This window comes from Euprymna scolopes, chromosome 46 (assembly GCF_053919585.1).
Source record: "Euprymna scolopes isolate OS-2025 chromosome 46, ASM5391958v1, whole genome shotgun sequence".
In the NCBI taxonomy this organism is placed as follows: domain Eukaryota; kingdom Metazoa; phylum Mollusca; class Cephalopoda; order Sepiida; family Sepiolidae; genus Euprymna; species Euprymna scolopes.
Window position 1 is genome coordinate 214,966,427 of NC_136527.1, and position 14,975 is coordinate 214,981,401.

General features: G+C 36.9%; 1 protein-coding gene across 1 annotated transcript in view; it reads left to right on the top strand.

Annotated features, from left to right (window-relative positions):
* Positions 1 to 874: 874 nt before the first annotated feature.
* The window catches only part of LOC145271041 (E3 ubiquitin-protein ligase MARCHF5-like), a 69,017-nt gene continuing 54,916 nt past the window's right edge, over positions 875 to 14,975 (top strand). Inside the window, exon 1 of the mRNA XM_080126591.1 lies at positions 875 to 1,045. Coding sequence (XP_079982717.1) covers positions 1,017 to 1,045 — 29 coding nt within the window. The 5' untranslated portion in view covers positions 875 to 1,016. The remainder of the gene's footprint in view (positions 1,046 to 14,975) is intronic.

The window sequence follows — 14,975 nt, forward strand, 5'->3', positions numbered from 1 at the left end:
ATTTATTTTTATTTTTTTGCTTGGCGTTTTCAAATTATACCGGCGCTCGGTATATTCCGGCGGTTTACGTCAGCTGCCGGTTGAGCCCGAGCGGACAATTACGGACATTTACGGAAATCCGGTCCGCAAGATGCAAAAATGGGTTAGGTTAAATTCTAAACTTGCACCGAAATTTATTTATTTATTTATGCATTCATTTATTTATTTGTTTGTTTGTTTATTTATTTTTTGAATTATCGAAATTATCCCTAACCGGAAGTTGATTTATTGGCCATGTAACGCTCTCCGGCAAGGGGAGACAAAAAAAAAAAGATGGCATTTGCAGAGCCGATCACTTCCGGTTTCTTTCGTCGTTGTCGAAAGAGGGGAGAAAATACGAAACAATTTACAATCGGCTGTCTCTCTCCCCCCCTTTTTTTTTAAATAATTATTTATTTTCTTTCTCCCCTTTCCTCTGGCTCCCCAACCTCCCCCCGGGGAGTGTAAATCCCCTTTCCCGGACGGTTGTCCCGGGATTTCTTCAATGTCCGAACCTGAAAATGGCACGACTGTTTGGCTGGCGAACTCTTCGAGTTGAACTTTATTTGTTGACCTTTCTTCCTGCTATCTTTTTTCTAAAATGACGATTTCTAAAAATTAACACAAGCAAAGGAGAAGACCTTGCCCTTTCTGTTGATATAATAACTTGATTAGTTTTATTGTATACACACACACACACACATATATATATATATAAACCAAACTAAATCTCTAAAAATTGGATTCTGACTTTTTTTGGCTAGAAAATTAAATTAAACTTTTTTTTTTTTAATACTTAATAATTCAAGTTCATTTTTGTAAACATGTCTTTTTCTTTTAATAATATATATAATAAATCTATCTATCTATATATATATATACATAGTTCTTTAGTGTAAGTTAAATATTCGTCTACATCGGAATTCAATTGAGGGGTGGTACCTTCTTCAGATCTCTACCAAAAAAACAAAACAAAACACAAATTCCAGACACCAAAAATGAATGATACAGAAGAAAACGAAGAAACGTAAGTTGTCAATTTTTTTTTTATTAGTTTTATTGGGATTGTATTACTATTAAGTGGTACTAGTGCAGTGCACTTCTTGATCCGTACTGAAATGATAACATTATTTAGAAAGCCATTCTTGACAGGGAGAGGGTGTTATGTACCTATTCTATACTTTAACCTTACAATTTAATAAAAACATCGGGATATGTTTTTCGTGTTTTTATTTAATGTAACATGTTTATTCAGCTCGAAAAACACAGTGTTTACCGATGTATTGGAAATTTTAAAATGGCGCCCAACCCCAACTCTGTCTTTGACACGGTAAGTTTGGGGAAAATGAGTTAAAAATAAAACATATATACAAAATACTGTTAAAAACCCACCGAATATATGTCAGCCTATGTCACGGTAGCATTGAGCGAGTTTTTAACAGTATTTTGTCTAGTTTTTTATTTTTAACTTATGTTCCTAAACTTACCGTCTCAAAGAGAGTCGGGTGTCATTTTTAATTTTCTAATACATCGCCGACATCGGTAAGCAAGCACTGTATGTTTTTCGAGCTGAATAAACATTTAACATTAAATAAAAACACTAAAAAATTATCCAGTTAGTAGAAAAGTAACTTATCTTGCCTTTGGTAACATTTATTTGTTATATATTTGTTTTTTGACAACTTTTTCGAATCTATGTGTACAGTAATACAAACCCGTTTTATTTTCGCCATTTTCTTGTTTCCTGCGAATACTCATTCTAAAACTTTGGCGGACCTGAACAAGAACCCACCCAATCAATAATAATTGACTGAAAAAAAAATTGCAAAAAAAAAAACGAAAACCGTTCTTAACATAGGGAGGTTGGGGTGTTTATTCCGAAAGCCGTTCTAAGGGGAGGGGGGTGATTCTCGTTCAGATCCGCCTTTTTTGTACGGTATATTTCGTTTATTGAATTGTTAGGTGAAAGTACAGAATAGTTACAAAACAACCTCCCCATGTTGACAAGTGGTGACCACTGACCACCGTGTAAAAAAAAACAAAAACAAAAAAAAAAACAATCTAAAATGATGACCGATGTTTTGACTTAGTATAGGACAGAACCAGTGACCATTTTTTTACATTTCCAAAATGGCCGCCATGTTGAAGATATTTTTAATCTATATATTAATAGAATAGCGTATGTGTTATCCATTACATACGACTGTCGTTTAATTATGGACTTTCATTTTTTGTAATAAATAATTTTACCAAGAACTTATAAGTTTTGGTTTCAATTTCAGTTATATTGCACTCAAGTCATTAATTTTTTTAATAATTTTACCAAGAATTCTTAAGTTTTGGTTTTAGTTTAGTTATATATACTTGAGTTCCTTCAGCTAACTGAATATATTATATATATATACTAGCAAACGTACCCGTCGTTGACTGCGTTCAAAAACAGCCTACAGAAAATGGACTCTGATTTATGAAAGTATGATAGGTTATGAAAAGGAACGGTTCTAAAGAGATAACTTCGAATTTGGGGGTATCAAAACCAAAGCAAAATATGATGAAAGTAAAAATAAAATAGATAAACCCCATATTTTATTATACAATACCTGTTCACACTGAAACACTTATCACAATATTCTGTGGATCTATATTAAAAAACATTGTTAAACTTTGTGACATATTTCCATTCTATGGAGGTCAGGCGCGAACGAACACCCCATAATTTTATTATACCATATTTCTTCAAACTGAAACATAATTATCAAAGTATACTTATGCAGATAGATATGCAAAGTCTTAAAGTTTGTGCCTATTTCCATTCTATGGAGGCCAGGCGCGAACGCAGACCCCACAATTTTATTATACCATCCCTATTTAAGTTAAAACATACTTATCAAAGTATTATTATGTACATCTATATTAAAAACACTTGTAAACGTTTTTTTTTTTTATTTTTAAATTTTTTTTTTTCCATACTTTGTGGACCAGGTGCAAACGCAGACCCCACAATTTTAATGAACCACCGTTCTGCCAGATCAAACATACCCATTCTTGTGTCTCGATACATCTTCTATCATTATATGTAATCAGTTTTTCAAAATAGTTAACCATATAGGGGCCTATTCGTGACCACACACACACACACACACACACACACACACACAGACATTTAGCTTTATTATATTATACTAGCATGGGTGCCCAGCGTTGCCCAGGTGTTTGGAGGTGTATGCTGAGCAAAAAAAAAAAAAAAATTAAAACCAAGAAAATGGTCAATTTTTTTAACTTTGAACCCTATTATGACCCCTTAACATTTATTGTTTTGGGCTCAAATCAAGTTATTAAGTTAGGTCCATGTCCAAGGAACCTATATAAAAAATTTCAAGTGTTTAGCCGCCAAATTAGCGGAAGAGTTTGGTAGAGTTCTCAAAGGTCAAATCGTTGAATTTTGACCCGTTAACAAATTTCCGGCCGAAAACCGATCATAGATTTTCCCAAATCTCAGTACCCTGTATATCAAATTTCGAGTCTGTAGGCTTAAAATTGACAGAATTATTGCATAGGGAAATGTACATAGACATACAGACACGTTCACTTTTATAGATATACTAGCGAGGGGTACCCGGCGTTGCCCGGGTGTTTAGAGGTGTGTGTGTGGAAACTCCGGGGAGGGGGGGGGGTAAAAAAATGTTTTGGTAGGTAAGTATGAGGATCGAACCCGAACTGTTGAGGCAAAGTTGTAAATTAAAGTGTGAAAAAAAAAAACGTGCGACGTTAACCATTGCCCCACCGTGAGATGCTAACGGAAACACGTTTGAATTTATTTAATTACTTGGATTTGCCAGTTAATGAGTTAATGAGGTCAATTTTGACTGCGGGATAGTATTTCATTTACTGCGGAACGCTTTTTTTTTCCCCCCGAAGATGTTATAGGAAAAAGACTAACCCACATGCGGCGAGCGACAAATGTTGAATATTTATCTTCCCGAAATCGAGCATATTAAATAGACAGGCGAGCTTCGTTGTTAACTGTGAGATATTACGATTTATATGTGATATAAAAAGTTTTAAAAAGTTGTGAACCGACCGACCGCTTCTCTGAAAAAAGCCTTTTGTAGACATACAGAAAAAGCGAACACACATACAAACATACATTTTCGCTTTTATATTCATAGATATATATAAAAATTCATGTATTTATAGAAGATATGTATATATATATTTTTTCTTTCATATATTGGTTTCGGTTTCAATTCAAACTAAGTCATATAGATATATATTTTTTTATTTTTAAAATCACAACTTTATAACATAAAAATCGCAAGAAAATTAACTCTATAATAATATATATGAAATTTGAAAGAATTAAATATCATATTTAAGCGTACTTTATGACTGGACTACACCAGGCGTCTCTGCTAGTTTACATAAATACTTTTGCAGTTTTAATAATGTTATATAGTTATCTCTATATAAATAAAATGAACTCATTTTTTCCCGTCTGATTTTGACCTTAATAGGATTAAAAATCAGGATATTTCATGCAAATATAATATGCACAAACGGCAGAACAATATCTGAGGTGTGTTATAGGCTTATTATTTCTCAAATTCCTCGATAATCTTAGATTTCTATACTTTTTCTGCTGAGAAGTCACGGCCAAAATCGGTTAAGATCAATGGAAGTGGTAAAATATTTTCTCTCTAATAAATTCCTCCTCCCCCTGCCACCACTTAACACCGTTTGGGGATCGTTCACAAGGAATAGTTGAGAAGAGAACACCGGTTTGGCTTCGTAGTTCTTTCATGTGAAGTTATTTAACATCACTAAACTAAGCTGCAGTGCTCTGTGGCGTAGTGGTTAGTGTGCTGGACAATTCACATTATATTTTCACGTTCGCGCCGACCTACCATAGTCGTTTTTTTTTTTTTTTCCTAAACAACTGGAATGGACTTTTCTTGGTGGCCGAACTTAACGTTGCAGATGTTTTTTTTTTTTGTTTTTTTTTTTCACACTTTATTTTCCTACTTTTACTCATGACTCCGGGTTTGATCCTTCCTACTTACCTACCATAACATTTTTTAAAACTCCCCCCCCCCCCGTCCCGGAAACAAACACTCGGGCAACACCGGGTACCCCCGCTAGTTATTGTTACCATCCATTTTTGTCCCCATTCCACTACAGATTTGAGGTCATCCTCTAGTGTTTCTGCCATTTCTTTACCTCACCAAATAACACATGACAGACCATTCCATCCTTTCCTCCCCCCCACACTTGTGACTTCCAGTTTCGTGATGGATGCATCAGCTAAGACGTTACGTTTTTTTTTACCTTCTTTTCCTTCTCCTGCCTGCCTGCTCCCTTTTTTTTTTTTTTTTTCTTAACACCTTTCTCCACCTGAAGTTCCGTACTATGCCACCTCTCCATACCTGGGCAACGCTGGATACCCCCTTCCCCCGTCGTACTGTATATCTATACTCAGTGGCTGATTAGGGTGACTTCGGAACATTTATATCAGATATACCTCTACACTTCATGTTTAAAAAGAATGTGTCCTCTATAGTATCAGACCTGGTTATTGCGTGTACAGTAATCAATGAGATAGTATTGTAGTAATCATTAGTATTGGAGGTTTGATAGAGTGTCTTACTTAAGGGGCGGTTTGTCAGGAGTTTGTTTATGTTGGATTTGAAGACGTCCAAGTTGTAGTCAGGTGGGAAACAGGCGAACGGAAGAGTTCCACAGTCGTGTACTTCTGAGAAAGAAGCTCTGCTCATGGAATCTACGTTTGGATTTAGGCACAGATAAAGAGTGGGGAAAATTAATGACAGTAGTTTTAGCCAGACTGGTGTTTCTCGTGAAAGATTGGCGAGTGGGGGGCGATAGATTGGAGCTCAGACGAGCACTTGCCATAGAAATAACGATAAAACAAAGACAGGCTCGCAACGTCTCTTCTGTGGAAGAGAGGCTGCAGAGGAGAGAAAAGGGCATCCCCCACCAAACCACGAAGTCTATTTGTTGGTATAGACCGTTTCATACTCTCCAAGGAATTTCAGCAAAAGTGCAACAATCAGCTGTGGTTCAACCCAGCATCTAGTGCTTTCACAGAAACACACAGAAATCCATTGTTTCTAGATCTGAAACTAATTACTTCCAGCAACCATTCTAAAAGATTATGTTTCTGAATTTTTGAGATGAGGATTGGTTATATGTGTTACTAGCGGGGGGGGGGCCCGGCATTGCCTGGGTGTTTGGAGGCGTGTGTGGTTTTGGGTAAATCAAAACTGGGGGGGGGGGGTTAAATGAAAAAAAAAAAAATTTTGGTACGTGAGTATGAGGATCGAACCCGAACCCTTGAGGCGAAGTTGGAAATTAAAGTGTGAAAAAAAAAAAAAGCGTCCGACGTTAACTATTGGCCCACCGCGAGATTACTAACGGAAACACGTTTGAATTTATTTAATTACTTAGATTTGGCAGGTGCACGTTTTAAGGACTTAATGAGGTCAACTTTGACTGCGGGATAGTATTTCATTTACTGCGGAAAACTTTTTTAATTTTTGTTTCCCCAAGATGTTGGTGGGTGGGGCGACCAGCTCCCCTTGTCCAATTTGAGTAGCAATTGTTTGATATAAGGAAAATATTTCCACATTGATCAAGTTTGATTGCTTTCGGACATTTCCGCCGATAGACGGAAAATACTGCCAGAATTAGTGTCGCTTTTATTATAGGAAAAGGACTAATCCACATGCGGCGAGCGACAAATGTTGAATATTTATCTTCCCGAAGTCGAGCAAATTAAGTAGACAGGCGAGCTCCATTGTTAACTCGGAGATATAATTTCTGTGTGATATAAAAAGTTTTAAGAAGTTGTAAGCCGACCGACCGCTTCTCTGAAAAAAGCCTTTCTTGGACATACACAAAAAGCGAACATACATACACACATTTTCGCTTTTATATATATACACTAGCGGGGGTACCCGGCATTGCCCGGGTGTTTTTGGGTGTGTGTGGTCGGTGGGGTTTTTTTTTTTTTTTTTTTTTTTTTTTTTTTTTTTTTTTTTTTACACAGTGATCACCACTTATCAAGGCCCGGAAGCCACTCAGGGATAAGGGTTATTGCAAGTACATTACGTTAGTGTGGAGATTTGATGGAGTGTTTACTTAAGGGGGCGGTTCATTAGGAATTTGTTAACATTAGACTTGAAGACATCCAAGTTGTAGTCCGGAGGGAAGCAGGCAGACGGAACAGAGTTCCACAGGCGTGCAGTTCTAAGAAAGAAGCTTTGTTCATGGAATCCACGTTTTGATTTAGGCACAGATATAGAGTGGGGGAAATTTTTCACAGTGGATTCAGCTAGACGGGTGTTTTTCGTGAACGATTGGCGAGGGGGGACCAGGGATTGGAGTTCAGACGAGCACCTGCCATGAAAATAACGATAAAACAAGGATAGGCTCGCAACGTCTCTTCTGTGAGAGAGGGGTTGCAGGGTAGAGAAAAGGGCATCCCCCACTAAGCCACGAAGTCTATTTTGTACTCTGTCAAGGCATGATAGGCTGTTTTTGGCAGCTCCTGCCCAGATATGGCAACAGTATTCCATCCTTGGACGTACTTGGCTTTTATATAGATAGAGAATTGCATCAGTAGTGAGATATCTTCTGGAATGGTAGAAGGATCCCACCATCTTTCCCAGCGACCTTGGCAACAGACTTGATGTACGTGTTCCATTTCAGATCAGGAGTAAAGGTCAAACCCAGAAGCTTGTCAAAACACGGGGCCTCACCCAGACGAGAGCCATCCATCACAATTGATGCCAGCTGGGGATCAGAGCGTTGATGATGTAAGGATAGGAGTTTGGTTTTGGATGCATTAAAGGTAACTAGCCACATCTTCCCCCACTGAACCACACGCTCGAGATCAGAGGAGAGAGAATCAGAGAGAACTTTGTCATTTACAGCCTTTGATGTGTTGCTGTAGATGGTCGTGTCATCAGCATAGATGTCAACGAATGATTTAAGTATGTGTTTAGGGAGGTCATTGATGTAGATCAGGAAGAGAGTTGGGCCCAGGATTGACCCCTGAGGGACCCCAGCATTTATATTGCAGGCCTCCGATTTTTGTCCATCTACCACTACTCTTATAAGCCTATCGGAGAGAAATGATTTAATGATTGAGAAAACATTTCCAGTTATACCGTAGCTGGAAATCTTGTGAAGTAGACCCTTATGCCATACCTTGTCGAAGGCCTTTGATATGTCAAGAGCAATTGCCCTAGAAAGGAAGCCTTTGTCAAGAGATTCACTAATCCTGTGGGATATAACCGTCAGCACATCTGGTGTAGATCTTGCAGAGCGGAAACCATATTGTGTGTCACTAAGAAGGTTATTCCTGCTGAGGTGGTTGACTATTTCTCTATTTAATATTGATTCCAGCAACTTACTCATAACACAGAGGAGACTTATTGGTCTGTACTGAGAGGGAGATGACTTATCACCTGAATTCTTAAAAACAGGGCAAACTGATGAGGTCTTCCAGGGGGTCGGAAAGCACTTCTCCTTAAGGCAGTGCTTAAATAGTTTCGTAAGTATGGGAGCAAGTTCTGGTTGAAGCTTTTTTAACACTATAATTGGGATGCCATCAGGGCCAGTTGCTTTACTGGAATCTAGGTTTTTTATTAGCTTGGCGACCTCATGCACGGATATTTGTATGAGAATAAGCGAATTAAAAAAAAAAACAGTAAAATGAATGTTTGAAAAATGGCTTAAATAACCCTGCTTCAATATTAAAATTTCAAAAATCAAAAAAAAAAAAATAGAAATCCCACACCACGATTCGAACCCAAAACGTTTAGATAATGAGGCCGCACTCTAAGCAGCTGAGCTAAGACGACGTCGCCGAAATTGTGTTGCTTTTTCAAATATTTAAAGTAAACCAAGTTATGACGTCGTATGACGCATGCGTAGAAGCGAATTCGTCATGAGAGGAGGATTTTTGCTGGCCCCCCCCCTTAGAAAAGTGATGATTTCAGGGTGAAAAAATTAACGTTTTTGGCCAATTTTTCAATATTTGTTGGGCGAAGGTTGGAAGTTTAAAATGATACCGATCTGGCGAAAATCCGTGACCCGTGTGGAAAGTTTTTGTGAACATACAAACACGCATACAAACAAACACACATACATACACACATTTTCGCTTTTATATTTATAGGTGTAAAAATTCCAAGGTTCGTATTGGGGGGGGGCTTTTAAAACCACTGAGAGAGATGCACCCTCAGTTTTTGATAAGGCATGCATCTAAGGCAAGGGTCATCAAAATTTTTGAATAGGGTGGGGAGGGGGCATACTACTGACTTTTTTTTTACGGCTAGTCCAAAAAAAAAAAAATGACCTGGACGTGTTATACAGTGCTTTGCTTATTAGCTTTCTAAACCAAAAAGTTGAACCAACACATTATTCGTACATTTTTATTTTTTAACTGAAAATAACTTTTATATTTTTATAAAATTTTAGGTATAAATTTTATATTGACAAGTTATGTCCTTATTTTTAAAGATGTATGTAAAAATAATTCTGAGTTGGTCAAAGTATTTTCTTGAAGGAATTAAATCAAATTATATTTTTATTCAACGATCCACAGGAAAAATATTAATTTTGTAGGAAGAAAACTATTGATGCCAAAATTTGAGAAAGAGCACGTGTTATACATTCGCTGTGGACGGTCGTTCAAATATGCTTTTCAGTCTATATAATTTCTAAATCGACTTTCGTAAACCGTTTGTGAAAACTTTATATATTTGTTTGTTGACAACTTTTTCAAATCTGTTTGTACAGTAATACAAACCCAAAACTGAAGTGTGGCATTTGAACAGATACTACACTTTGATCTTGGCTACAATGTATCCACACAGTGACTAAAACACAACACCACTGATCTAAAAAATATTTTTGTAGATTTCACATTGACAGCAGTTTTGGATTTTGATCTTGGCTACAATGTATCCACACAGTGACTAAAACACAACACCACTGATCTAAAAAATATTTTTGTAGATTTCACATTGACAACAGTTTTGGATTTTACAGTTACAACGGTTGTTTGACATCAGTGAAGGGATGTTTTGGCAGTGAAGAAAATGTGTCAGCTTATCCTCACTCTTTTGTGTCCGACTCTTTTGTGTCCGACTGTTGCTCGCTTTCTGTTATGTTGAATTATATAAACATTCTTTTCTCTGGAGTGTTTAATATTTAAACCAAAAAGTAAGAACCAGTTTCTATTTTTTATTATTCCTAAATGCTATATCACTTCATTATTGTCAGCTAAAATAAGAATACCTGACGATGATTCGTAAACGAATCAGAAGCGTTCGTGACAGCAACAATTATGGAACGTTTATTTATATTTTGGATTTTGATACAAAAAAGATTATGCGTGAAATCGAAAAATTAAAAAAAAAAGGATCATGAAGCAAAGTGTCTCCGTTGCATTTAATAATATTTGCTTATATATATATATATATATATATATATATATATATAAATATACACAGCTATACATATATATTCTAATCCACATTTGTCATCAATTGAAATGAATGGCTCTCGTCTTCAGGAGGCCTCAAGTTTTGACAAGCTTCTGGGCTTGACCATTACTCCTGATCTTAAATGGAACACGTATATCAAATCTGTTGCCAAGGCCGCTGGAAAAATGGCGGGATCTTTCTATCGATCCTGTAGATATCTCACTGCTGATGCAATTCTCTATCTATATAAGAGCCAAGTACGTCCAAGGATGGAATACTGTTGCCACATCTGGGCAGGAGCTGCTAGAAAGGACTTGTCCTGCCTTGATAGAGTTCAAAATAGACTTCGTAGCCTCGTAGGAGATGTCCTTTTCTCCTCCTTGCAACCTCTATCTCACAGAAGAGATGTTGCGATTTGTCTCTGATGTATCGTTATTTTCATGGAAAGTGTTCGACTGAGCTTCAATCTATGGTCCCCCCTCGCCAAACTTTCACAAGAAACACTCGTCTAGCTGTAAACACTATCAATAATTTCCCCCACTCTTTATCTGTGCCTAAACCTAAACGTAGATTCCATGAACAAAGTTTCTTTCTTAGAACTGCACGCCTGTGGAATTGTCTTCCGTTTTCCTGCTTTCCGGCTGACTACAATATGGTTGTGTTCAAGTCTAAAGTAAATAAGTTCTTGATGAGCCGTTCCATATAAGTTATTAAATTTACCAAATTTTCATTACTAATGATTACTATATTGACCAATTTCTACTGTACACTCTTTAACCCTTATCCTTGAGTGGCCTCTGGGCCTTGATAATGTGGTGATGCCTTTGTAAAAAAAAAAAAAAAAAAATATATATATACATATGTACATATATATACACACACATATATATATATATACACATATATATATACACATGCGGCGAAGCATTTGATCGTACGTTTGACTATGCTTAAATTTGGCAACGTCGTTATGTTTTTTTTTTTTTTTTTTCATCTTCTTCTTTCCCTCCTTCGCGTTAACCCTACTACCACTTTTTTTTTTGCTTACTGTTGTTTCTTACTACACCACTAGCTGTATCAGAAATTTCTGACATACCTAGAGCAACGCTGATCGGACGTTGAATTACCTCTGGCTCAAATTATACACAACGGCCAAGGATGGAGTACTGTTGCCACATCTGGGCAGGAGGTGTATCAGAATTTTTGTAGGAATTTTTGACACCCCTAACACGAAACTGCGAATAAAATATAAAAAAACTCGTAATTTCTCTTTTAAAAGTGGGTTGTTTATTTTCTTTATGGATTATACTTCCAAAATAAACTATTAAAGTTGTTTTAAACGTAATAGAAATATTTTTTTTTATTTTTTAGAAAACAGTAATGAATTTTACGAACTCAATATTTTTCAATTTTTAAACTTTAAAAATCTATCAAAATTTTTCTATTACGATATTTTCAGGGTCAATGTGAAATGTTATGCTCTTTCCAATAAACCGAATATAATATTTTAGACAAACGTTTTTTTTTAATTCACGCCCCCCCCCATTTTTCAAGTTTCTATTAAAAAATAAATAATTAATTTACTCACCAAAGTTTTATATATCACAAATTGAAGAGAGAAGGTCAATAAATAATATATTCAAATTTAAAACAAAAAAAGTAGTGTTTTTTAGAAATTTACCTGTAAAGTCCAAAGTTTAAAACCTTTTTTAAAAAAATACACGTTTTTTTTATTTATTATTTTTTTTTAATGCCACCTTGGTCCTTGCTCCTTTAATTAAAAGAAAAATTAGGGTTTGGATTACATTTTTCGAGGAGTTATAAGCTTGGAAAGACGGGGTGGAATTATTCACTATTTTTCACGAAATTTCTGACAGACCTACTACACCACCTATTCAATCAGTTTATGTGATTTTTGGAATATGATTTTTTTTTTCTTATTTTAAATAAGTGATTCTGAATTTGCGGAAAAAAAAAAATTAAGCTTGCAACAGATGTTAAAGAAGATGAAAAGGCTGGAAACTATTTATGGGATTTAAATTTAAATATTTCGCAAGAAACCTGATTGACTTTATCTCTTTTTTTTTATCACAAATGTTCAAGTATTGAGTTATTTTTTTAAATTACAAATATTTTTTAATAAAAATCCAGATTTTTACGAGCCGTTCTATCACGATTGTTCCAAGTGTTCATTGTATTAATTTGTCATATTTTTTTATTGATTTTTGTCTTTAGTTATTTTGCGGAGAAAGCTATCTTTCGTACTTGTCAAGATGGCGTCGATAGATTAATTTTTTTAAATCTATGCTTTTAAGCAAAACCAACAGTTCTTAATTACTCTTCTAGCTGCAACCACTATCAATAATTTCCCCCACTCTTTATCTGTGCCTAAACCTAAACTTAGACGTACATAGTATGTACATAGAAGCTAGAAGTAATGTTAAGAAAGAAATAGCGACAGCTAAGAGAGAATTTATGGAAACCACTAAAAACGCATTGAAGCACAAAAACTAGGAACTCGTGACTTCTGGAAAATCTACAACAGTGTAGTAAATAATGGGCAATCAACAATTCCCCCACTAACCAACAATCACGAGGTTGTTTGATCAGCAACCGAAAAGGCTAACATGCTTGCCAGTCGATTTGCCTCAAACTCCACACTGGACCCTTCCAACCACCCCCTACCTGAATTTCCTATGCGGACAGACGCCACGCTAGACAATCTACAAATCACCCCTGCTCAAGTACATGCTATCATAAAAAATCTTGACACTTCAAAAGCATATGGACCCGACCTCATCCCAGCTGTGCTATTAAAAAAGTGCTCAGCTGAAGTAGCTCCAGTTCTCTCCAAACTCTACAACAAATGCCTTAATAAATCTTGCTTTCCAGGCTGTTGGAAAACTGCTTCTGTGGTACCAGTATTCAAGAATTCTGGCGAAAGAACTAACCCATTAAATTATCGCCCCATTAGCCTCCTCCCACTTTTTGCCAAAATATTTGAGACCTTAATCAACCATGCTCTAGTCCGTCACCTTACAGATACTAAGCTTCTGACTGACAAACAATATGGATTTAGACAAGCCCGTTCCACAGCAGACATCCTAACTGTAATCTCTGAACGTATATACCATTCACTGGACAATGCGGGGGAGGGCAGAGCGGTAGCTCTAGATATATCTAAGGCTTTTGACAGGGTATGGCATGAGGGTCTCCTCAGGAAGATTAGATCATACGGTATCACTGGTAGAATACTTAACATAATTAAATCCTTCTTAGATAAGAGAAAAATCCAGGTTGTCCTCAACGGTCGTACATCTAAACAATATGATATAAATGCGGGAGTGCCTCAGGGGTCTATCCTTGGACCTCTGCTGTTCCTGATATTCATAAATGACCTCCCCGACAAAATTGCCTCTGAGATGCGTATATATGCTGATGACACCACACTCTATAACAGACACGACAGGAAAACAAATGAACACATATCTAAAGAAATGGCAGAAACTCTAGAAGATGACCTCCAATCTGTAGTGGAATGGGGACAAAAATGGATGGTCACGTTCAATGCCACCAAGACTAGACTAGTTTCATTCAATAATTACAAGAAACCTTCTCTACCACCTATAGCAATGGCCAACGACTCTTTATCTGAGAGTACGTCTTTCAAGCTCCTTGGCCTAACGTTCACAGGAAACATGAGTTGGAACAATTACATCGAGGGCATTGCCAGGGCCGCTGCAAGGAAGGTGAGTTCTCTCTACCGTGCTAGAAAACTACTCACACCCGAAAGTATCCTGTACCTCTATAAGGCAACCATTCGCCCATGTATGGAGTATTGCTGTCATATTTGGACTGGTGCATCGGCTACTAGTCTCTCGCTCCTAGACAAGGTTCAAAAGAGAGTCGCAAATCTGATAGGCCCTGAACTGGCATCTAAGCTTCAGCCTTTGTCCCATCGACGAAACATTGCATCCCTCTGCCTGTTCTACAAGTATTTTAATGGTGAATGCTCTGACGAACTGCAAGCACTTGTGCCCCCACGACGTAAACACCCTCGACAAACCCGACAGGCTGCAAAATCCCACCCCCATATTGTAGAAGTCCCTAGATGTAAAAGATCTTTCTACTCCAGTAGTTTCTTCCCCAGATCCGCTAGACTTTGGAATTCCATTCCAGATTCCTGCTTCCCCAACTGTACTGACGTTCAGAAGTTCAAGTGCAACGTGAACCAACATCTTGCTGCCCAAATCCCTACATACTACTTAGAACCGCACGCTTGTAGAACTCTGTTCTGTTTCCCTGCTTTCCAGCTGATTACGATATGGTCATCTTCAAGTCCAACGTAAACAAATTCTTGAGTGACCGTCAGTACAGACCTATAAGTCTCCTGTGCATGAGTAAGTTGCTGGAATCCATACTATATGAAGAAGTAGTCAACCACCT